At 38.1% G+C, this 25889-nt stretch overlaps 1 protein-coding gene and 1 long non-coding RNA gene across 9 annotated transcripts in view; one reads left to right on the top strand and one right to left on the bottom strand.

The window, feature by feature from the left end:
• CCDC30 (coiled-coil domain containing 30) overlaps positions 1 to 25889 on the bottom strand; it is a 98149-nt gene that overhangs the window by 44834 nt on the left and 27426 nt on the right. For 7 of the 8 annotated variants that reach the window (XR_008426316.1, XM_045190923.2, XM_053919919.1 and 4 more), the window contains 5 exons: positions 23152 to 23223; positions 20958 to 21073; positions 19262 to 19360; positions 2936 to 3061; positions 1169 to 1300 (listed from right to left, as the gene is read on the bottom strand). Coding sequence is in view for 7 of the 8 variants with exons in the window: in XM_045190923.2 (XP_045046858.2) it covers positions 1169 to 1300; positions 2936 to 3061; positions 19262 to 19360; positions 20958 to 21073; positions 23152 to 23223 (545 nt within the window). In the remaining variant the exon portion in view is untranslated. The remainder of the gene's footprint in view (positions 1 to 1168; positions 1301 to 2935; positions 3062 to 19261; positions 19361 to 20957; positions 21074 to 23151; positions 23224 to 25889) is intronic. The other variant, XM_045190925.2, reaches the window with a different exon arrangement.
• LOC123479146 (uncharacterized) lies at positions 521 to 13054 on the top strand. The gene is made up of 3 exons (XR_006654682.2): positions 521 to 686; positions 1202 to 1267; positions 11652 to 13054. It is a non-coding gene; the product is annotated as an uncharacterized lncRNA (long non-coding RNA).

Raw genomic sequence — 25889 nt, 5'->3', positions numbered from 1 at the left:
TTCTTACCATTTTAATCAAGATGCACGCAGTGATCGACGAAGAAAAATTTCAGCCAGGAGCTGGTGATGGCCTCATAGGTGGGACTCCAGAAATTACACTACAGGCAGCGCCTCCATCTAGTGTTGCCCTAACCCTGGTCTGGCAGCCACTTTGGTACTTGGGGAACAAACTGGGGCCAGGCCATTTAAATGGTTTCCCGATTCTAAGTATGAGCCTAATTTCAGTATAACTGAGAAAGAAGTTTTGACTCAGTTTTAAAGTCAAAGATATTTAGGTAACCTTTTATTTGTGTATAATTTTTATTGTGGTAAAATACATAACCTATAATTTTCCGTCTTCACCATTTCTAAGTATACAGCTCAGTGGCATCACACACATTCACATTGTTGGGCAGCCATCGCCACCATCATCCTGTCGCTCTCTGTCTTGTAAAGCAAACATACCTATTAAACTATAACACCCCGTTCCGCCCCCCCCCCCCCCCCCCCCCCCCGCCGTAACCACCGTTATACTTCCTGTCTTCGTGACTTTGACTGCTCTAAGAATCTGACGTCAGTGAAATCACACAGTGCTTGTCTTTTCATGATTGGTCAATTTCACTTCCCATAACGCCCTCAAGTTTCAGCCCTGTTGTAGCACATTGCAGGATTTCCTCTTTTTAAAGCTGAATGATATGCCACTGCACGTACGTACCACAATTTGCTCCTCCATTCACCTCCCGGTGGGCACTGCGGTTATTTCCACGTTTCAGACATTGTGACTATGCTGCTGCTATGAACGCAGTGGTCCAAATATCCCTTTGAGACTCTGCTTTTAACTCTTTTGGGTGTATGTCCAGAAGTGGAATTGCTGTACCACACAATAACTTTATTTCTAAGTAAACATTTTACTTTATAATATATGTTCCAAAAATTAAGCCATTAGGAAGCTGACTTAATGTTAAAAAAAATATTGATCCTAAGAGTAAAGTACTGGCCGAAGTCTGAATATTTATTCTAAAACCCAGCTTGATTTATAACCCACACTACATGGTAACTTATTTTATAATAATAAAAGAAACTCCAATTTCCATGCCATCTCTTACTGAAAATTAATTTCCTCTTATCTTATTGTCATAAATGATATGTCATATATCAAACATTTAAATACTTAATAACTCAGTCTCACCTTTGTTTCTAATTCAGAATTCTCTCTTTGTAGCAGGTTATATGCTACTAGAAAATTATCTTCTGCTGCCCCTGGAAGACTTTGAATTTCATTATAGAGGTATGTAAGTTCTGACTTTGATTTTTGCAATTCCTAATGAAGAAATGAAGATATTTAGTAGAATAAAATAAGACCTTCCCCATAAGAGGTTTAATATATCTAAGCAGGAATCTTTGAAATGATTCTGATGAACTTATTTTACAAACAGGGGGTGGGCAAAAGTAGGTTTACAGCTATGATTATGCAAAATAGTTAATAAAATTATTGTAATAATCATAACCTGCATGTCTTTTTCTTTACAAATGACTGCAAACTTACTTTGCCAAGCTCTGTATTTCAACCTATTCTCAACCTGGCAGCCGACTCCTTTCCTAGTAATTAAAATAAAGCTCACTTAAATCAGTTAATTAAACTAAACATTCTTAATTTGTATGATTCACAGGCTGAAAGCCTAGGTTTTGCGAGTCATTCCTGCTTTATGCAAGGCTTGTATAAAGATAAATTCTTCAGCAGTTCTGACATTAGTTATGGAACTTGTTTTTATTTTTATTTTTAAAGATTTTATTTATTTACTTTTAGAGGGAAGGGAAGGGAGGGAGAAAGAGATGGAGAGAAACAGCAGTGTGCGAGAGATACATGGATTGGTTGCCTCTCACACACCCCCAAATGGGGACCTGGCTGGCAGCCCGGGCATGTGCCTGACTGGGAATCAAACCAGCGACCTTTCGGTTCACAGGCCAGTGTTCAATCCACTGAGTCCCACCAGCCTGGGCTACGGTACTTGTTTTTAAATGTATCCTTTTGAAAAGTTGCCTTTTCTAGAACAATGTGCTACATGGGCAATGTTGTGACAACAGATGAGGTAGGGTTATTGAAACTGGGGCTCAGAGGACTTAAGTGACCTGTTTACATTCACACAGCCTGGAAGTGTTCTTAACTGCAAAGTATGCTACCTTACTTAATAAAGTATATTCAGTGACTTAATCAACTAAGGTTTCCTCTAACCCCGTTTTTTTTCCACGAGAGAAAATACTTTATGTTGATGTAGATTTTTAAAATCAAATTTCTACATTGATGACATGAATATGCAGCATTTGATTGGTGGATGACTGGGGCCTGAGAGTGCTCTATGAAGGGAATAGGTGATATAAAGTTTCCTTTAGGAGAGGAGTTACTTTATATTCCCTAAGTCTTGAGATCAGAGGGAGGAGAATGTTGATGAGGAAGGTACTGGGCAAAAAGGAGAGAAGGCCGCCTAAAACCACAGGAAGAGGGCAAGTGGTATCGATTTCCTACCTCATTTCATGGAAGATTCCCCTAGGTTAGCAGGATGGGATTTGGGAAAATGCATTGGCTGACACCCATCCAGCAAACTGACAGTCACCGTCCTCTAAACTGGTGATCAACTTCCATGAACTCACTCCCACGTCTCTCTTCCAGAGATAGGCTGGTTATGTCTCCCGATAGACCTTTCCAAGATGGCAGGACAAGTGGTTAAAAGGAGATGCAAGTCCCTGACTTGGTGACAACCATAATAATCACCTGCTTCTCAAAAGACTCTTACTGGCTAGTGCTGGACCTCAGCTTGGGGAAATAGTCACTCCATTAGTACTGATAGAAATATATATCCTATAGCTATGTTATTTTAAAATCAAAATAAGTGATAACATGGAATCTCTAAATTAGAAATGTAAAAACAGGAAAATAACACCCTAAGTGGCAAAATACCTCACTTTCAACTTCCAAAGCCTTCTGTGCAGTATTAAGATCAGATGTCAATTGCTTTCTCCCTTCTCTCTCTTCTGACAACTCACTTTCAAATATTTCAATTTTTTCTTGGCTCATTTTCAATATCTGCAAAAGGATTTTTTTACATAATTAATCCTATATATAATAATGTTTCCTATAAATTCTAATAATATTTTTTTGCCCAACTCAATTATAAAGTCACCTGGGGGAGAGAAAGCGGGGAACACTAGTACACGGTACCACAGCTGATAAGATACATTTTTCCCTCTAAGCCTGTTTCCTCAGCAATAAAATGGAGCTCATGCTTGTCCTATGTACATTGTAGACATCAGAATAACAGTAAAATGTGATTTTGAAAGTACTTTGTAAATTTTAAGCACCCACCAAACAAAAGGCATTGTTGAAATCTTACCAAATTGATAATAATAATTATAAAAACATTATCAGTTACTATTTATTTAGTGCTTAATATATGTCGGACATTATGGTAAATGCTTTACATGCATTATCTCATTCTGTTTTCCCAGGATTCCTATGAGGTTGGAAATGTTAGTATATTCTTATAGCAGAGAACATAGGTGAGGCTCAGATATATTATGGAATTTGCCCAAGGTCACACAGCTACCACTGGGATTCAAACCAACTCTAACTTAGAAGATCTTGTTTTATTTTATTTAATTTTTATTGAGTTATAATCGACATATAACATTATATTAGTTTCAGGTGTACAACATAATTTAGTATTTGTATATATTGCAAAATGATCACCACAACAGGTAACATCGGTCATCATACATGGTTAAAAAAACTCATTTCCCTTGTGATAAGAACTTTCTAGATCCACTCTCCTTGCTATTTTCAAATATGCAACACAGGATTATTAAGTATAGCCTCCATGCTGCGTATGACATCCCCCTGACTTAGTCACTTTATAACTGGACAGTGGAATCTTTTGACACCCTTTACCCATTCCCCTCTCGACAGCCCCCATGTCCCCTCAGTGAACACCACTCTGTTCTCTATATCCATGGCTGAGTGTTTTGTTTGTTTTTTGCTTCCAAGTATAAGTGAGGCCAAACAGTATCTGGCTTCTTTCACTTAATGACTTTAAGATCCATTCATGTTGTAAATGGCAAGATTTCATATTTTCATGGGTGGATAATATTACATTGGAGATACACACCACATTTTCTTTAGCCATTCATCCATCAGTGAACATTTAGGTTGTTTCAGTATCTTGACTATTGTAAATAATGTGGCAACAAACATGGGCGTGCATATATCTTTTCAAATTAGTGCTTTCATTTTCTTTGGATAAACACCCAGAAGTGGAATTGTTGGATCATCTGGGAGCTCTATTTTTAGCTTCTTGAGGAAACTCCAAACTGTTTTCCACAGTGGCTGCACTAACTTACACTCCCACCAATGTGGCACAAGGGTTCCCTTTTCTCCGCATCCTTGCCAACACTTGTTACTTACTGTCTTTTTGACAATAGCCATTATAATAGGAGTGCGGTGATAGCTCATTGTGGTTTTGAGTTGCATTTCCCTGATGGCTGGTGATGCTGATCGTCTTTTCACGTACTTGTTGGCCATCTGTTTGTCTTCTTTGGGAAAATGTCTATTCAGATGCTCTGTCCATTTTTAAATCAGATAGTTTGGGGGTTTTTGGGTTTGTTTTTTTTTGCTATTGAGTTGTATAAGTTCTTTATATATTTTAGATATTTAACACCTTATTGGATATATGATTTGCATGTATTTTCTCATATTTGGTGGGCTGCCTTTTCACTTTGTTGATGATTTCCTTTGCTGTGCAGAAGTTTTCTAGTTTGATGTAGTCCCACTTGTTTATTTTTTGGCATCAGATCCAAAAAATTAGCACCAAGACCAGTGTCAAGGAGCTTATCACCTATGTTTTCCTTTTGTAGTTCTATCATTTTAGGTTGTAAGTTCAAATCTTTAATCCATTTTGAGTTGTTTGCACATTGCTGTCCAATTTCCCAAACACAATTATTGAAAAGACTGTCCTTTACCCATTGTATATTCTTTTAAAAACTATTTTATTGATTATGCTATTACAGTTGTCCCAATCTTTCCCCCTTTGCTCCTCTCCACCCAGCATCCCCCACTCTCTGTGTCAATACCCCCAGCCCTTAGTTCATGTCCATGGGTCATGCATATAAGTTCTTTGGCTACTCCACTTCCTATATTGTTCTTAACGTCCCCCTGCCTATTCTGCAACTACCAATTTGTACTTTTTAATCCCTATACCTTTTTCCCCATTTCCCCCCTCCTCCCTCCCAACTGGTAACCATCCAAATAATCTCCATATCTATGCTTCTGTTTCAGCTCTCCTTGTTTGCTTAGTTTGTTTTTTAGATTCAATTGTTGATAGTTGTGAATTTATTGCCATTTTAATGTTCATAGTTTTGATCTTCTTTTTCTTTTTCTTAAAAAAACATTTCATATAATAATGGCTTTGTAATAATGAACTCTTAGCTTTACCTTGTCTGGGAAGCACTGTATCTGCCCTTCCATTCCAAATGATAGCTTTGCTGGGTAGAGTCATCTAAGTTGCAGGTCCTTGCCTTTCATCACTTTGAATACTTCTTGCCAGTCCCTTTGTGCCTGCAAAGTTTCTTTTGAGAAATTAGTCGACAGTCTTATGGGAACTCCTTTGTAGGTGACTATCTGCTTTTCTCTTGCTGCTTTTAAGATTCTCTCTTAATTTTTAAATTTGGCATTTTAATTATAATGTGTCTTGGTGTGGTCCTCTTTCTGTCCATCTTGTTTGGGATTCTCTGTGCTTCCTGGACTTGTATGTCTATTTCCTTCACCAAATTAGGGAAGTTTTCTTTCATTATTTTTTCAAATAAGTTTTCAATTTCTGCTCTTTCTCTTCTCCTTCCAGCACCCCTATGATGTGAATGTTGGTATGTTTGAAGTTGTCCCAGAGGCCCCTTACTCAATCCTCATTTAAAAAAAATTCTTTTTTGTTCTTTCGGTTCTGATTGAATGTGTTTTTCTTCCTTATGTTCCAAACCATTGATTTGAATCCTGGCTTCATCCACTCCACTGGTAATTCCCTGTAAATTTTTCTTCATTTCAATGAATGTAACCTTCATTTCTTTTCTTTTTTTTTTAAATTTTTTATTGTTATTCAATTACAGTTGTGTGCCTTTTCTCCCCATCCCTCCACCCCACCCCATTCAACCCCCCCTCCCTCCCCCACCTCCTCCCTCCCCCTTGATTTTGTCCATGTGTCCTTTATAGTAGTTCCTGTAATACCCTCTCCTCCCTGTCCCCTCCCCACTCCCCCCTGTTCATTGTTAGATTGTTCTTAACTTCAATGTCTCTGGTTATATTTTGTTTCCTCTTTTTTTTTTTTCTATTTATTATGTTCCAGTTAAAGGTGAGATTGTATGGTATTTGTCCCTCACCTCCTGGCTTATTTCACTAACCTTCATTTCTGATTAGATTATTTTTATGCTTTTAAAGTACCACTGGGTTCCTTGAGCATCCTAATAACCAGTGTTTTGAACTCTGCATTTGATAGATAGCTTATCTCCATTTTGTTTAGTTCTTTTTCTGGAGTTTGATGTGTTCTTTCATTTGGGTCTGCTTCTTTTTTTTTTTTTTGTCTCCTCATTTTGGCACCCTTGCTGTGCTTGTTTCTATGTAGTAGGTAGAACTGCTTTGACTCCCTGTCTGAGTAATGTGGCCTAATGTAGAAAAGCCACCGCTGACTGCTTGTATGGGCCCATAAGTTGGATGGAGCAGAGCCTTGAGTAATTGCCAGGGCAGGGCAACCCTTGCGAGCCAGGTTGATGGAGTCTCAGAAATGGTGCCACTGCACTGTGGCTCTGTGTGGCAGAGGGCTCAGAAAAGGAACAATGGCTGCTGCCTGACCTCTGGAGTTTTGTCTGGGAAGAAGCTGTCCCCTGGCTCTTGCCCTGATGCCAGACACACTCCAGTTTCTTCCTCTATGACACTGGTGACCTTCAAGCTGCTGCCCTGGTGCTGGATCCCAGAGGAAGTGAGTCTGTGTAAATCTGTTTGGGCCCTTTAAGAGGAAATGCTTGAGAATCCTGCAGTTTCTTCCACTACTCCAACCCCCACTGGTTTTTACAGCCAGAAGTTGTGGGGATTTATCTTCCTCTCACTGGAACCCTGGGCTGGATGGTCTGGTGTGGGGCAGGGATCCCTCACTCCTGAGATATCCCTCCCAATTTTTATCCACCACACACGTGTGTGGAACCAGCCCGTTCTGTCTCATCATGTCTCCATGTTTCCCACCTATCTGAATGAACATGACTTTAATTCCTTGGTCATTGGACTTCCATACAGTTCGATTTTCTGACAGTTCTGAGTAATACCTTTTTTGTAGTTTAGTTGTAATTTCTGCTGTGGTTGTGTAAGCAGGTGAGCCATGTTTACCTACGCCTCCACCTTCACCAGAAGTCCTCATTGCATGTTCTTCACTCCTTCATTGTATATTAATTGACCACATATGCATGGGTTTATTTCTGGACTCTCCATTCGGTCTCACTGATCTATGTGTCTGTTTTTATGTCAATACCATACTGTTTTGATTACTAAAGCTTTGTAATATAGTTTGAAATCAGGAAGCATGATGCTTCCAGCTTTCTTCTTTTTCTCAAGATTGCTTTGATATTTCCAGGACATTTGTGGTTCCATACAAATTGTGCCGTTGGTGGAAATGCAGATTGGTGCAGCCACTATGGAAAACAGTATGGAGGTTCCTCAAAAAAGTAAAAATGGAATTGCCTTATGACTCAGCAATTCCACTTCAGGGTATATATCTGAAGAAATCTAAGACACTAATTTGAAAGATTATATACACCCATATGTTCATTGCAGCATTATTTACAATAGCCAAGATATGGAAGCAAACCCAGCGCCCATCAATAGAAGAATGTATAAAAAACTGTGGTATACCCCAGCTGGTATTGCTCAATTGGTTGGAGTATAGTTTCGTACACCAAAAGATTGGGTGTTCAATTCCCTATCAGGGCACCTACCTAGGTTGTGGGTTTAATCCCCCATTAGGGAGCATATGGGAGGCAGCCAACTGATGTTTCTCTTTCTCTATGTGTGTGTGTCTCTCTCTCCCCTCTCCCTTTCCTCTCTCTAAAATCAATGAACACATTTTTGAAAATTTTTAAGTTGCAGTACATATATATAGTAGAATATTAGCCAGCCACAAAAAATGAAATCTTAATACATGCTAAGTGAACTAAGTCAGTCAGAGAAAGGCAAAGAACATTTGATTTCACTTATATGTGGAATTCAAACAGCAAAATAAACAAACAAACAAAATAAAAACAGATTCCTAGCTACAGAGAACAGATTGACATTTGACAGATGGGTGAGAAAGGTGAAGGGATTAAGAAGTACACATTGGGAGTTACATGGAACCACTGTGGAAAGCAGTACGAAGTTACCTCAAAAAATTAAAAATGGAACTGTCTTATGACCCAGTGACTCCACTTATAGGAATATATCCAAAGAAACCCAAAACACTAATTTGGAGGAATATATGCACTCCTATCTTCATTGTAATGTCATTTACAATAGCCAAATTTGGACACAGTCCAAGTGCCCACCAGTAGATGAGTGGATAAAAAAGCTGTGGTGCATTCACACAACAGAATACTGTAATAGTTGGCCATAAAAAAGAAGGAAATCTTACCCTTTGCAACAGCATGGATGGACCCAGAGAGCATTATGCTAAGTGAAATGAGCCACTCAGAGAAAGACAAGTACTGTATGATTTCACTCATGTGGAATCTAATGAATGAAATAAACTAACAAACAAAATAGAAACAGATTCATTGATAGAGAACAGATTGACAGCTGGCAGAGGAGAGATAGGGTGCAGGGCTGGGTGAAAAAGGTGATGGGATTAAGCAAAACCAAAAATCTCACAGTGATTACCAGAGGGGAGGGGGAGGTAGGGGCAGAAGAAGAGGGAATAGGAGGGATTAATGGTGATGGAAGGAGATTTGACATGGGGTAGGGAATAGCAATACAACATACAGATGATGTAGTATAGAATTGTACACCTGAAACCTATATAATTTTATTGACCAATGTCAACCCAATAAACTCAATTAAAATTGGTAGTTATAAATAGTCACAGGTATGTAAAGTACAGCATAGGAAATATAGTAAAAAAAATTCTAATAACTATGTATGGTGCCAGGTGGGTACTGGAAATATTGGCGTAATGGGGCACGCTTTATAAAGTATATGATTGTCTAATCATGATGCTTTATATCTGAAACTAATACAAAATATTAAATGCAAACTGTAATTGAAAAATAAGATTAAAAAAGAGAAAAGAGTCCTACCAGTCCTGTTCTACAGTTTACCAACAGTGGGGCCTTGAGCCAGTATATAACTTTCCTTAACACCAGTTTCCTCATCTGAAAAACAGGGATAATACTTAGGAATATAGGGACACCTCAGTTACAGAGAGTATCTGTAAGCGGCAGCTTACATTATTGAATTCTTCTGAATTTTCAAATTTACTCTTTAGTCAGACAATACTTTTAAATCATCTTTACAATTTCAACACACTAGTTTATCCTAAAAACATTTTTTCATGGACTCCTTCCTGGCCTCGTGCTTTCTGTAACCATTGTCACAATCATAGGACGTAAACTGACCCATTTCTGGGAGTGTGTTTTCTCCTTTTGCCTATTTTCTGTAATTTTAAAGCATCCTTATGAAGTCTGCCTCACCTGTATTAGAAAGTGTAACTGAAGATAACCTTTTTGTTTCTAACCTCATTCAAATCTTGTACTTCACTGTGTTTGGACCTTTCATACTGTCCTCCCTTCTGTCTCCCTATATTCCTGATAATTCAGGCTCTAAGATGGAATTCTTTATCCAAATATATCACCAGTTAAAAAAACATACATATTTGTGTTCTTTTAAAAAATGTACTGAAAAGACAAGCTACATTTCTTAAGTGCCTTTCCTGGAGGCTCCATCCCTGAAATCTCTCCCCACCAAGGTTCATCTCTTGTCTGGATGGTCTTGGGTCCCTGGGAGAGTTGTGTTGTTGAGCCCTGGCTGCAATCTGGCAACTGGACCGAAGGGAACGAGTATTAGAGAAATACATCGCAGAATCCTGATTGTTCAGAATTAAGCTAATCATTTACCTATAAAAATTTCCAAAAGTAAGTTTTTATTGTTGATTGGTCTAGTAACAAAATTATATGCAAAAGAAGTTTATAAATATTTAGGTGTAATTTGGAAACAGAAGAAAGATTGATATTATTTTTATTTAGAATTAGGTTTCAAAAGCAACTTCAATTAAGTTTTTAGTTTAATTTAGAGATAGAAGTATTCATTTACTTAGGTTGAAGAAAGGTAAGGGTTGACTCATACAGTTTTATCTAATTAAACTTTGGGGAAAGAATTCTGCAGCTTTGCTTATTCATTTCCTTTGAGTTTGCGCAGTATAAGAATGTCATGTATTTCAGCGCACAAGCTTTAAAACATAACTTTTCAAAAGAATAAGATATTTGAAATTTACCATAATTATGTCATACTAAATATAGTTATCTATTTAGGCAATTTATGTACTTTAGGCGACCAAAGTTTAAAACAGGAAAACACAGGAAAGGCACAGCAAAGAATTTGAGATGAGCAAAGGGGTGTAGAGACCTGTGAGTGGCTGAAGGGAGCCTGCCTCACCTGTCAGTCAGCAGTCAACGACGACTAATGGACTCGCTAGGGAAGAGCCTCATGGGCAAGGCGTAGCTGCCAACAACTCTGAAGAGCCGTGAAACTGTTCGGAATTTTCCACGGTCACTGGTCGGCTGTCTGAAATGTAGGGATCGCCCAATGCTCTGGACCGAGCTATACCTCCCAGGCACAGTATGACAAGTACTCCTGCCATTCCCCCATGGGCTTGTATTGTGCAGTACCCTCTCCCAGGCACAAATGCGATGGAGAACACAGGCGCTGTAGAGCAGGGGTCCTCGACCCCCGGTACCGGTCCACGGCCTGTTAGGAACCGGCTCGAGGCAAGCTCCTGTAAGCTCCGCCTCCCGCTGCCCTCCCCCTCCGTCTCCCACAAAACCTGTCCCTCGTGCTGAAAAGGTTGGGGACCGCGGCTACAGAGAACAAAATACTGCGAGGTCGTAACCTCCAGGAAGAGATGATGTATGTGCTCAGTGCTAGGCATGCCCTAACCCCTGTGGGTTATAATAAATCCCTAATATAAATCCTCACAAGAGTTGGTACGTTGTAGTAAATGAGCTCTAGGGCCAGACAAAACTGCACCAGCTCCTGGCTCTGTCTCTTACTTTGGTCAAGTTCCTCTAAGTTCTCTCAAATATGAAAGATGAATATTCCTACTTCCCATAGAAAAGGCTGTTACAGGAATTACACAAGACTATGTTTATAAAACACCTAGAACTGATCGTGGCATATGACAGATGATCAAAATATTGTGGCTGTTATTCCTGCCAGGTGCCTCACATTTCTTACATTTTAAGCGTTTTCTCTGAGAACAGGCAAACTAGCAGCAATAGGACGATCTGTTTAATATTAAATCCACCTGCGTATAGAAATGGGTAAGGAACACAGCCATATCTTGAGGAGTCTGCTTGACTTAAGGGAGTGGCTTTCTTACTTCATTGTCCTCCCTAATTCACAGGACCCCTGCATCCCATTTGTCTCCAAAATAACTCTTACGAGGAAGCTGTCTACAGGGGGCCCGGAAAGTGAAGGCTTCTCCGGTTCTTATGGGAGTAGAAGACCTAGGGATTTGCATCTGTGGAGCAGCAAGGATCCCTGGCCTGGAAATCAAAGTGGCAAAAACGGGTTTTGTAGTCAGTTTAAATTTGAAATCTTGACTTTCACTTTTACAACTTTGTAATCTTGGTTCTCTCATCTGTAAAGCAGGGTGAACAATATCTACCTCCCAGAATTTCTGTTCATGTTTAATGAGTTAGGTCAACCCTCTAGGAGAAAGTCATTACAAGATTATAGGTGCTCGAATCTGACTTTCCATTCTTTTAGTTCCTTTTGGTGGGAAACGGAAAATAAAGTACTCAGAGATATGGAATGCCTGCAGGAGGTACCTGAATGCCTTTAAAGCTGAAGATCCACGCCAAGGAAAGCTTGGCTCCAGGTCAGGACCTGGAAACCAGTTCATTACCTGCTGTTTACAGCACCTAGTTCACTTAACTCCTCTGCTGAGAAGCACCCTTTAGTTAACGCTTATCACTACCACCGCTGCCGCTGCCGCAGCTAAACATAACGAAGGAAGCTTAAGTTTTTTTCTTCTTGAGAGATCAAGAGAGAACTCTGAAGGCAAAAAAGCTATTTAGCTATGTCCTCTTTCCTCAATAACTGACTTTAAAAGGTCATTGATGGAGGGTCAGTGGGGCAGGGCGGAGGGGGTATAAAGGTGGAAAAATTGGGAAAACTGTAATAGCATAACCAATAAAAAATACTTAAAAAAGAATACTTCAAATAATAAATACGTCATTTAACTATTATTGATTGCTTATCCACTGAGTGCCTTTTCTGGGTTTAAAGACTTCTACTTCTGAACACCTGCAAAGAAGAAACATTTATTTCTGATGTTCCTCTTTAGCCCATTCCGGCTGGCTCTATGTGGGATGAAGAAGGGAAAGGATCACTGGGAGTCAATATGAAGCTTTATTATTTTAGAAATCCACACATTACCTATTAGGACAATGCAAATCAGGACCACAATGAGATACCACCTCACATTCATTAGGTTGGCTACAGTAAAAACAACAACAACAAAAAGTAACAAGTGTTTATGAGGATGTGGAGAAACTGGAATATTTGTACACTGCTGGTGGCAATGTAAAACGGTGTGGTCGCTGTCGGAAATGGTGTGGTGGTTCCTCAAAAAAAATAAATAGAGAATTACCATATGAACTGGTAATTCCACATCTAGGTATATACCCAAAAGAACTGAAAGTAGGGGCTTGAATGGGTTATTTGTAGGCTCACGCTCATAGGAGCATTCTTTACAAAGATGAAATGTGAAAGCAACACAAGCACCCATTGATGCATGGACAGCTAAAAACACGCGGTGTATACTTACTATGGAATGTCATTCAGCCTTAAAAAGGAAGGAAATTCTGACATATGCTACACCGTGGAAAAAACATAATGCATAAAGGCATTATGCTAAAGACATTTAGCATAAAGGCATTATGCTAAATAAGCAAATCACAAAAGAACAAATAGTGTATGATTCCACTTATGTAAGGCATGTAGAATAGCCAAAATCATGGAGATGGAAAGTAGAATGGTGGTTACCAGGGGCTGTGTGTGTGTGTGTGTGTGTGTGTGTGTGTGTGTGGTGGGGGGAGAGTGAGGAGTTATTATTTAATGGGTGTAGAGTTTCGGTTTTGCAGGATGAAAAGAGTTTTGGAGCTGGATGGTGGTGATGGAGGCACAATATAAACATGCTTAATATCACTAAACTCTATACTTAAACAAGTTAACAAAATAATATTTGTTATGTGTATTTTACCACCATAAAAATAAAAAATTGAAAAGAAGAAAAAGTAAAACAAAGACTTTTATGGATAAACAAAACCAAAGGGTTTATCACTAGTAGAAGAAATGTTAAATCATGTTCTTCAGGCTAAAGAACTAATGATGAGCTCTAGATATGGTTAACACGTGGTCAAACAGGAAAGACTTTTTCTCTTAAAAAATCCCTTTAAAAGGTAAGAGACTAAAACAAATGTATTACGAGGCTTTTAATATCAAATGTTGGATCCTTTATATTAACAGTTCATCTCTCAATTTATCTCTTTCAGTTTGCCTTTCACCACAAGCATCAAAGATTAACCAGGCTGTGGTACAGTTTGATATCAGGTGGTGTGGTTCCTCTAAATTTGTCCTTCTTTCTCGAGATCAGTGCTGCTGTTTGGGGTCTTTTGTGGTTCCATATAAATTTTTGAAATATTTGTTCTAGTTCTGTGAAATATGTCATTGGTGTCTGGAATGGAATTGTGTTGAATCTATAGATTGCTTTGGGTAGTGTGAACATTTTAATGATATTCTTCCAATTTATGAATACAGTATGTGCTTCCACTTATTTGTATCATCTTCAATTTCTTTCTTCAGTGTCTTATAATTTTCTGAGTATAGGTCTTTTACATCTTTGGTTAAATTTACTCCTAGGTATTTTATTCTTTTTGAAACAATTGTGAATGGGATTGTTTTCTTAATTTCTCATATGTAGAATCTAATGAACAAACTGAACTAACAAGCAAAACAGAGACGACTCACGGAGAGCAGGCTGACAGCTCTGGGGTTTGGAGGTAGAAGGGCCGAGCGAAAAAGAAAAAGGTCTTGTGGACACAGATGACAGTGCCGTGATTGCGAGGGGAAGGGTGGGAAGTGGAGGTGGAAGAGGGCATAAGGGGGATGAATGTTAATGGAAAAAATACAATACAAAATAATCTATTTTTTAAAAAAGATAAACCAGGCTGTGCCTTTCCCTTTTGTTTGGAAATCACCTCAGTTAAATATTGAAGTTCATCACTTACAGGTTTTACTTCCAGCCAATGCTGAAACATAATTCAATCGAGTGCTCTGCTCCTTTATAAAAAGGATCGCCTTTTCTCCAGACACAGTAGCATGTTCCTCATTGCTGTGTGAGGACTCACCAGAAGCACCTTCGACGTTCGTACTTCTAGGAACATTCCGTTTATGGCAACCCGCGTATTCTCTGAGGAGATAAAGCTCTCCCTATGGTTTTTACTTCTTTCTGAGCTCTCACCACAATCACCTCTAAGGTCCACATTTATACCAACAGTCTCTTCAAGGCAATTTAGACTTTTTCTATTTAGCACCTCAACATTACGTCAGCCTCTACACACAACACAGTTCCAAAGGCACTTCTACAGTTTTAGGTGCTTGTTCGAGAAGCACCTTACTTTCTCGTATCAGAATTTGTATTAGTTTCCTAGGGCTGCCATAACAAAGTACTACAACCTAGGGGGTAACATCAACATCATTAAAACAACAGCAATTTATTCTCTCATAATTCTAGAAGGTAGAACTCTGGCATCAAGGTGTCAGCAGGACCATGTTTCCTCTGAGACTCTCGGTAGAATCTTTCCTTGCCTCTTCCCACCTTCTAGTGGTGGCCCTCCGTGCTTGGTGTTCTTGGTTTGCAGCTGTCCTACTCCAGTCTCTGCCTCTGTCATCACATGCCACTCCCTGTGTGTCTGTCTTCACACGGCACTTCCTCTTCTTATAAGTACACCGGCCATTAGGAGTGCATCCTAATGACCTCGTTCTAACTTGATTGCACTTGCAAAGAGACTACTTTCAAGTTAGGTCATATTCACAGGCACTGGGGGGTTAGGACTTGAACATATTTTGAAAACACTATGTGAAGTGAAAGAAGCCAGATGAAAAAGGCATATACTGTATGACTCCATTTACACGAAATGTCCAGGATGGGCAAATTCATTGAGACAGAAAGGTTAGTGGCTGCCCAGAGGCTGGGGGTATCGGTAATGGGAAATGGCTACTAATGGTGTGAGGTTTCTTTTTCAGGTGATGAAAATACTCTAGAATAAGATAAATATTCTAGAATTGCACAACTGTGTGTAATTTTTTATACTAAAAATCACTGAACTATATACTTTAAAAGGGTGAATTTTGTAGTGTGCAAATTATATTTCTATTTTTTAAAATAAATTTAATTAAATATATGTAAGACCTGTGTGTTGAAAACTCTAAAACATTGCTGGTATAAACTAAAGAAGACCCAAATAAATGGAAAGTCAGGCCATGTTTACATGTTGGAGGACTCAATATTGATACAATATAAATTTTCCCTAAATTGATTTAATAATTCAATGCAATCCCAATAAAAATTCTAGCTGGCATTTTCATAAAAGTGGAGAAGCTGATTCTAAAACGTATATGGAAATGCAAAAGACAGAACAGCCAAGACAACTTTGATAAAGAAAAACAAAGGAGACATTTTCTTCTGACTTTAAGATTTAAAATGACAGCATAGTATTATCCTAAGAACAAACGTATAGATAAATGGAACACAATAGACTTCAGAAATAGACTTGCATAATCAATTTTTAATAAAGTTGCCAAAGCAATTCAATAAGGAACTAATTGTCTTTTCAATGAATGATTCTGGAAAAACCAGATATGTATTTGGAAACAAATGAAACTCAGCATTTACCTCACAGCATATACAAAAATTATAATTCAATGGATCTTAAACCTAAATGTAGACATTAAAAAGCCTTCAGAGGATAGGAAAAATATTTTGTGACCTTGCTGTAGACAAAGATTTCTTAGATAGGTTTTTTGTGTCCTATCATAAAATTATAAAAGACAGAGTGATGAATGTGTCTCCATCAAATTTTCAAAACAACTATTCTTTATAAAACCCCATACAAGGAAGTAAAATATTGAATTAAAGAACAAACTGACAGTAACCAGAGTGGATAGGAGAGAGGGATAATGGGGAATAGCAGGGGAAGGGCCCTCTTGGAACATGTATAAAGGACACATGGACAAAGCCGAAGGAGGTAGGACTGAGGGCGGGAGGCAGGGATGGGTGGGGTGGGGGCTGCGGTGGGGTGAAAATGGAGACAACTGTGCTTGAACAATAATAAAAAAAAGAAAATGATACACTAAGAGAAAATATTAGAAATATGTATATCTAATGAAGGACTGGTATCCAAAATATGTAAAGCATTCCTACAACTCAACATAAAGAATACATACATATAACAATCAAAAATGAACAAAACATGTGAACAGATGTTTCACAACAGAATGTACACAAATGGCCAAATGGGCACATCAAAACATACTCATTGTCACTAGTGTTGAAAATCAAATTAAAAAAGCAAAGAGATACCACTACATGTTTGCTAGAATTTAAAAGATGGACAATAACATTGTTGGGGAAGATAAGGAGGAACTAAAAGTTCCATACTATTCTTGGTAGGAATGTAAAACAGTACAACTTATTTGAAAAGCAGTCTGGAAGTTTCTTATAAAATTGAATAGACACTTACTCTCTGACTGGGTTAATTCCACCGCTAGGTATTTATCCAAGATGGGTAAAAACCTGATATCTGAATACTAGATGCAGCTTTACTCATAGCAGGCAAAAGATGGAAACAACCAGATCGTCTATGAGCCAATGGGGGGGATAAACAATTCATAGTATATCCACTTATAGGAATACTACTCAGCAATGTGAAAAATGAACTGCTGATGCAGGAAACAACATGGAGAAATCTCAAAAGCATTATAAGTGAAAGAAGCCAAATGTAAAAGAGTATATACTAGATGATTCTATGTGTCTGAAATTCTAGAAAGGTATGATAATAGAAAACGGTGAAGCTGGGGGTATTGATAGAAAAGGGGGAGGGAAATTTTTAGGCTAATGAATATGTTTTCTTTCTTTTAAAAATATTTATTTTTTATTTATTATTACTTCTTTTCTAGAGAGAAGGGAAGAAAGGGAGGAAGAGAGGGGGAGAAACCTCGATGTGAGAGAAAAACATCAATCAGATCAGGTGCCTCTCTCACACGCCCCGAATAGGGACCGAACCTACAAACTAGGCATGTGCCCTGACTGGAAATCAAACCAGAGACCTTTTGCTTTGTGGGATGTTGCCCAGCCAAGTGAGCTACACTAGTCAGGGCTGTTTTCTTTCTTGATTGCAGTGGTTGTGATTATACAAATGGGTGCATTTGTCAAAGCTTATTAAACTCAACTTTTAAAATATGTATGCTTATATTGTAGTAAATATTTCAAAACATACAAATAACTTTTAAACACATGAAAATGTTCAATCTCACTATAAATAGATAAGTGAAAATTAAAACTACATTGAGACACTCATTCTCATTTATTATTTAGTGATAATACAAAAGTCTGACAATACATTCAGTTGATGAATTTTTTAGGAAACTAGTTTTCTCATACATTGCTGATGGGAGAGGAAAAAAGTACAATTTCCACACAATAGCATCTGGCAAAGAGTATCTACCCAAATTACAAATGCACTAACATCTAACCCCACAATCTCATTTCTATGATTCTACCCTATAGAAACACTGGCATGTACTATATGCAAAGGACTAGAAACGACCCAAGTGTCCATCAGCACGAGACCGGTTAAATAAATGATAGTACATCACACAACAGAATGCTAGACTGCCCTAAACAATGAGGAAGAGCTCCTTGTGTGATATGGAAAAATCTCCAGGAGCATTTTAGTAAAAAAAGAAAGAAAGAAAGAAAGAAACCAAGAAAGGAAGAAATCTAAATAAATATTCAAATAGCTTATATTTAAATAAATAAATAGTAGAAGGATAAATAAGAAATGAATAAAATAGTAACTAATAAATCAACTTGCTTTAAATTAGAGCAACACTGGATTCTTTGGGAATAATTTTGGTAGAAGTTACTGAAGTCCTGCCTGGAAATTCTTTCTTTCCTTCTCTCCTTCCTTCCCTCCTTCCCTCCCTCCCTTCCTTCTTTTCTACGAAAATGAGTTATTTACGTACAAGGGGATTTTGGGAGACAGGAAGGCTACTAGGTCCTTGGCTGAAATCAAGAAATCCTGTGGCTAGAGGTTCCCTGATACCTAAAAGGTCTGGTATATAGGGCCCAGGGAGTTACAACAAAAACAAATTCAGTGAATGAGATGCCTCAGTAACAAGAGATGTCACTCGTCTTAAGCATGTAAGAGGAAAGGCTGCCCGCAAAGCAGTCTAGCTCCTTGACCTGAAAGTGTGAGACAGCCCTATGGAAAACACATTGGCTCTTGCTTCAGCTTGTCTCGTGTTTGATCATTGATCACTTTGCCCACTACTTCAGAGGCTGATCATGTGGACAAGACTAGACACCATATACACTGAAGCCACGTACCAATTACCCACGCCCCCACCATTGGTTGATTCTACAAATCAACTCCATTTTGATGATTAAAGATATCCCAGTTGGTTGCATCTTTGTAAAATTCTTCTTTTCTTTAAAGAGAAAGCCCATCATATGTTTCATATTAATTATTCCCTGTGGGGAAGAATTGAACAGAAATATAGCCTCTGTACCTTAATTTCTTCCTCAGCTCTAATGGCTGAGCCCTAGAAAAAGACAGGCAGTAAGAAGAGAGTAGCAAGTGATCAGCACCAATTGCTCTGGTGTACTCTGTAAAGCTGCGACTCCCTTAAAAATTGGAAATCAGAAAGAAGAGAACTTTAAAATACCTGTACTTTCTGGTCAGCACCCACAGTCTTCCCAGGGGAGTGGTTTCCAAGTTGCTTACTCTCTTGAGATTCACGAATCTCTCCTTTAAGCCTTTCAACCTTAAACACAAAAGTAATTTAAATACTAAAGTTGGAAGGGTGGGGGACTTGTTTCGTTTTCAAAATATACAAGTAACACATGAACACATTCTTTGTGTAAAAAAAATTCAAACAACACATAGGTATAGAGTAAAAAGTGCTATTTTCCTTCACATAACCTTACCCCAATAACCCCTATCCCCTTTCCAGAAGTAACACTGTTTACAGTATACTGTCCCTGAAGTTTATCTCCCATGTATATATGCATACAAATGCATCAAACATAAATACATACTAGTATTAGATATGTAAATTTACAGACCCCTTGAACAGTCTTTGTTTATTCATTCTAATGAGTACAGTTTTCAATTATGATAAAATATACATGATGCAAAGTTTACCATGTGAACCCTTTTCAAGCGTACAGTTCATTAACACTAAGCGCATTCACATTATTCTGTAGCCGGTACCACCATCCATCTTGGGATTTTTTTCATCTTGCAAAACTGAAACTCTCACCCATTAACCAGTAATTCCGGATTCTGCCCTTTCCACAGTCCCTAGCGACCACCATTGTATTCTGACTACTCTAGGTACCTCTTACAAGTGACATCACACACTATTTGCCTTTTGGGGGGCTTGCTTATGTCAATTAGCACAATGTCCTCAAGTTCCATCCCTGGTATAGCGTATGTCAGAATCTCCTTCCTTTTTCAGGTTGAATAATATTCCATTGCATTTTTACTCCTTCAGCAGTCAATAAACAGTTGGGTTGCTTCTACCTTTTGGCAATCGTGAATAATACTGTTATGAACAAGAGTATACAAGTGTCTGTTAAAGCCCCTTTTCCAGTTCTTTTGGGTATACATCCAGAAGCAGAATTGCTGGATTATATGGTAGTTCTGTGTTTACTTTTTAAAGAAATTGCCACACTGTTTCACAGTGGCTGTAGCATTTTCCATTCTCACCAGTGCACAAGGGTTTTAATATCTCCACATCATCATCAACATCTGTCATTTTCTGTTGTTTTAATAACAGCCATCCTAGTGGGTATTTATTCATTCTTGCAACAAAAGTTTTGAGCACCTGGTATATATGCCAGGCACTGTGTTACAGACACTAGAGATTTGACTGTGAAATTAATATAAACTAAAACTGAAGGGATATGCAATTTATCCAGAACTTGGAAGTACATATTAAAAATCAATTAGTTGTTAAGGAGAAGTGGTGAAAAATATAACACAACGAAGAGTATAGTATTAATAACCTCAAACATATCCAGTATAATAGAGTAATAATTTCTATTTGGTAAATGTGTTGAGTGTAAACTATTATCTAAATCCCTATTAAAAAGAAGGGATCATAAACTGACACAAAACAATAGGATTGCTCTTTAGCCTAGGTAGCTAAGAAATATAGAATACAAATACCGAGAGCGTGCATTCAAGTCAAAGTACAGCCTTTTCCTGGGATCCCAGAGCCGCCAGCATCCGTCCTCAATAATGACCAATAGGTGATGTGTATCTTTATTGGTCTTCTGCTGGGTTGTTATTCTACACACATTTAAAGTAATTAAATGTTACTACTAACTAAGAACAAACTAAATTAAACAACTTACCACTTCCCCAAGCACTTTTTTTTCTGAATCAAGTGATCGGACCCGAGTTCTTAAAGCCAGAATCTCCTCATTCAGTCTCTGATTGTGTTCCTTTGCTTTCTTTAGATCAATTGAATCTAAAACAGAGGAGAATGCACTCTGTTCAACTGGAACAAAGTTTTCATTTGGAGGCATTAACTCTAAAAACCGAGCAAGTGCTATTGCCTGACGTTTGGTCATGTCTCTGAATCTAACGTCTAGCCCTAGAATATTTATTTGACCAACCCAACCAAACAGAACAGAATGTTGTTTATTTCTCACACCAAGACTAGTGAATTGGACTTTTGTGTGTAGAGTTTCCAGCAATAGAGGTTCTTCCAGGACTCAGAATTTTAAAAGAGTTGAACCTTCTAGAAGTTAAATGATAAAAAAAAAAAAAAAAAGACCTGCCTGGCTTCCTTATGGTCCTGTCTCTCTTACACCCCCCGCATACTGCTAGATACTTCTCGTCTACTCATTGACATCAGGTTCCCCATAGATGACTGAAGCTGTGGACTAGGAGCAGTGAAAGAACACATTTTCCATGTTAAAGCAAATTAATTCATCAATGCCACCGCTCTGCCTGTAGCTATACTGCTATTAAAGCGGTAGTCCACTCTCAGCTTAGCACCTAATGTTAAGACTCGCTGTTTCTGGCACTCATCAAAGTTTTAATAATACAAACTTGCTGCTTGAACTTTCCTGAATTTGTAGCTGTTTCTTTTTAGCTACTTTCCACTTGTTTCTCTCTCTCTCTCTGTCTCTCTCTCTCTCTCTTTTTTTTTGCTGCTTTAAAGTCTTTGTTTTCCTTCTTCATTGTGTGTTTTGTATTTAAGTTGTATTAATTTTTCCTTCTTCATTTTTTTCTCCCTTGCTACACTCATTTTTCCTCCTTAGTATGTAAATTTTTTAAATTTGAAAAATACTGAAAACACATCAAAAAGAAAATAAATCATTCACAATCCTTACATATATAATATATATTCACAATTCCTATATATAGTCAAAGTATATTGAACTGAATTAACACTTCAGATATGTAGGAGGTGTATTAAGATACATATATATGAGAGAGAATGCAAACAAGATTTGTTCTACCTTTGGCATATGCAATTTTAAAAAAATTTAAATAATGTTATACCTACTGTCTGCAGTGTTACTGTCTGCAACTTCACCACTTGCAAACATATCATGGGTATATTGATGGGACAATCTTTATAAAGTCATTTTTTATTTCTTATTGGGAACTATTTTTAATTGAGGTATAATTATATACTATATAACATACTTATATGAAGTGTTCAGTTCAATGAACTTTGACAATTTTATGTACCTGTGAACTTCCCCCCAAACAGATAAAGAACATTTCCATCACCCTGTAAAGTTCCCCTCACATCCTTTTCAGTGAGCTCTTTACTCCCACCCACCCTCACTCCCTCACTTCTATCACCACAGGCTTGTTTTGCTGCTTCTCGGTTTTCACATAAATGGAATCTTACAAGATACATATTTTTTGTGTCAGGCTTGTTTCACTCAACATATATTTTTGGGATTTATCTGTGTTATATTAATAATTTGATCTTTATTCTGTAGTCCATCTTATTAATGTACCACAATTTGTTTACCCATTCTCTCATTTTGTTCTGCATAGTATGCCACTGTCCAAATGTGCTAATTCACTGAACCTCGCCATGACTCGGTTTCTTTACCTGTGAAGTGGAATAATTATACTTACTGCTTGGAATTGTTGTGAGGATTAGAGGGAATGCCTGTAAAGGGCCTGGTAGAGAAGTAGTAGTAACAGTAATAGCAGTAGAAATGGTAATAATAGCAGTAGTAGTGCTATTATTATTATTATAATTATTAAATAATATTATTTAAAAACATCATTTAATATTGTATTATTATTTACTGTATTATTATTAAATATTATTAAGTAGCTGCTCTGGCTGGTGTGTCTTAGCGGATTGAACACCTATGTGCCAACCAGAGGGTTGCAGGTTCAATTCCCAGATCAGGGCACGTGCCTGGTTTGCGGGCTGGGTCCCCAGTGGGGGACGCATAAAAGGCAACCACACATTGATGTTTCCCTCTCTTTCTTCCTCCCTTCCCCTCTGGCTAAATATAAATAAAATTTTTTTAAAAAATAAATATTACATCTGCTAAAATGACTCACCATTTTCTTTTAGCTTTAGCAAATTTTCTTTGAGTTCCTCAATTTCTAGTTGAGCCTTCTCAAGTGCAGTATCTAAAAGAAAACAAGACCACAGGGTGGGAAAAAAGTAGGTTTAGAGTTGTTCATATGGAAAATAACATGATAATTAATAAATAATAGTACAAGAGTAAATTGTGTTTCTCATACTCACAGCTGTAAACCTACTTTTGCCACCCCCTGTATTTGTGTACAGAGCAAATAATTTGTGTAATAATCAAATTTCAAATAACTGGTGGGCCTCCTGTAATGTCAGGATGAAAAATCTCCCAGAAGTAAAAGACTAATACGAATCTTATAAGAGATCACTCCTAATCACAAAGAAAAGGTGCATGGGACAAAATCCAGAGAAAATCAGGGAGTAGCTATTAAGAGTCTTATAGTGGAGTCACACAGGATGTGCTTAATTTCTCCAGCAAAAAAAAAAAAAAAAAAAAAAAGGACAACATGTGTGAAATGTCTACCAGGAAATCCCTCACAGACTCAGTGCCCGAGGCATTTACAGGGGACTGGTCACATATGCGTGCACATCGTCTTCTGCAGGGCGCATATTCAAATTCCAGGCTCTCAGAACTGAAGGAAAGCAGGGTTTCAGCATAAACCACCCTGTTTGTACAGACAGCTTAGGCACAGTGAGCCGCTTTTACATATGACGTATTAAAAGACTTGCTTAATTCAGCTTCCCAGCAGTCTACTCCCAGTGTACTCATTGTGGAGATAGCTGTCAGTCAACAGCTTAGGACCTACCAGCTGCTGGTGGAGCAGGGTGCCATGTGATTGTGTTCTGCTGTGTCCAAGGAACTGAGTAATGGATGCACTGCTTTTCCTGTCTCCTGTATTGCAAGCAGCAAAGACCGGTTCTCACACAGGCAAATCTCTTTTCTTTTCTTTTTTAAGAAATTGGGTTTATTGGGGTATAATTTGCAGACAGTAAAATCCATCCTTTTAAGTATATAGTTTGACAGTTATATACAATTATGTACCCAGCAATCCAATGAGGATATAGAACAATTCTATTTTCTAAAAAGTGTATTTGTATTCACTGTTTAAAATGCATTCTTTAAAAAATCTCAAGCCTCCTGATTTTTAAAATTTTTAATCTCACAATTTGGCAGAATCATTATTATTTTACACATATAAAATTCTTTAGATGTGATCTGAAGGTGATCCATAAAGGACATTTGAAAAGAACCAGTCTAATTTCTAAATAATTGCAAATTATAAATATAGAAAGGAGACAATTAAAAAATTTAAAATTTTATACTAAAATAAATTCTAGATAAAGCAAAGACTAAAATATAAATAGCAAAATCATAAAAGCACTAAGAAAAAGAAACCCAGAGGTGAACATTTTCAATACTGTAGTGATGTAGAAAAGTCTTTACACATGAGAACCCAGAAGCCATAAAGACTAGGTCTGGCCCTGGCCGGTGTGGCTCAGTTGGTTGGAGCATCGTCCCCTATACCAAAAGAATAACCTGATAAATATGACCTGACAATTATTAGCATTTCCATATGGCAAAAAAAACACCCCAAAAAACCCAACATCACATTTGTAACCAACGTAAAGCTCATATCTAATATAAAGAACTCCTGTCCTGGTGTGGCTCAGTGGATTAAATGTTGGCCTGTGAACCAATAGGTTGCTGGTTCCATTCCCTGTCTGGTCACAGGCCTGGGTTGTGGGGGTGGGGAGTCCCCAGTTGGGAGCGTACAAGAGGCAACTGATTGATGCTTCTTGCACACATCAATGCTTCTCTCCCTCTCTTTCTCCCTACCTCCCCCTATAAATAAATAAATAAATAAATAAATAAATAAATAAATAAATAAATTCTTTAAAAAAAAAGAATTGTGCACTTCTTGGTAGGTATGTTATGCCTATGCTTCAATAAAAATTTGTGGACACTGAAGAAAATGAGGGTCTTTAATAGACTTTTATGTGTTTATCTGAAAAGATTACTTTCTCAAGGTACTCATGTTTCACCTGAAAAAAAGATCATTACACTTAAAACATGGTAGACTTCTGGTCACTAGAGTAGCATAGGTAAACATGGCTCACCTCCTCTCACAATCCCATCAAAATTGCAACTATACAATGGAACAACCATCACTCAGATCCATCAGAAATCAAATTGAAGGGAAGTCTGACAACTATGGAATTAAAGAAACCACATCCATCTAGACTGGTAGTGGGGGACGGAGATGTGATGCAAGCTGGTCCCACATCCATGTGTAGTGGATAAAAATTTGGGAGAGATATCTCAGGAATGAGGAGTCCCAGCCCCATTCCAGGTCCCCCAGCCCAGGAAGATAAGTGCCCATAACATCTGGCTGCAAAGATCAGCAGAGACTAAGTCAGTGGAAGAAACTGCTGGATTCTCAAGCAGTTCCCTTTAAAGAACCCACACACAGACTTGCTCAGACTCACTCCCTCTGAGCTCCAGATGGGGGTTGCTGCTTGAAAGGTACCAGTACAGGGAGGAACTGATATCTCTGGTATCAAGGTGAGAGCTGGGGGACAGCTTTCTCCTAGTCATAAAGGTGAGCAGAGGCCACCGTCCCTTTTCTGAACTCTCCCCCAACAGAGCCAGCAGGCAGGTGCCATAGCTGAGATTCTGTCAACTGGATAACACTGTTTGCCCTGCCCTGGAGACCCCCTGAGACTCCATCCCACCCAACTTATGGGCCCACTCAAGCTGTTA

Source organism: Desmodus rotundus, chromosome 3 (genome assembly GCF_022682495.2).
Source record: "Desmodus rotundus isolate HL8 chromosome 3, HLdesRot8A.1, whole genome shotgun sequence".
Classification (NCBI taxonomy): Eukaryota; Metazoa; Chordata; class Mammalia; order Chiroptera; family Phyllostomidae; genus Desmodus; species Desmodus rotundus.
This window is presented reverse-complemented; position numbering and strand designations above follow the sequence as displayed.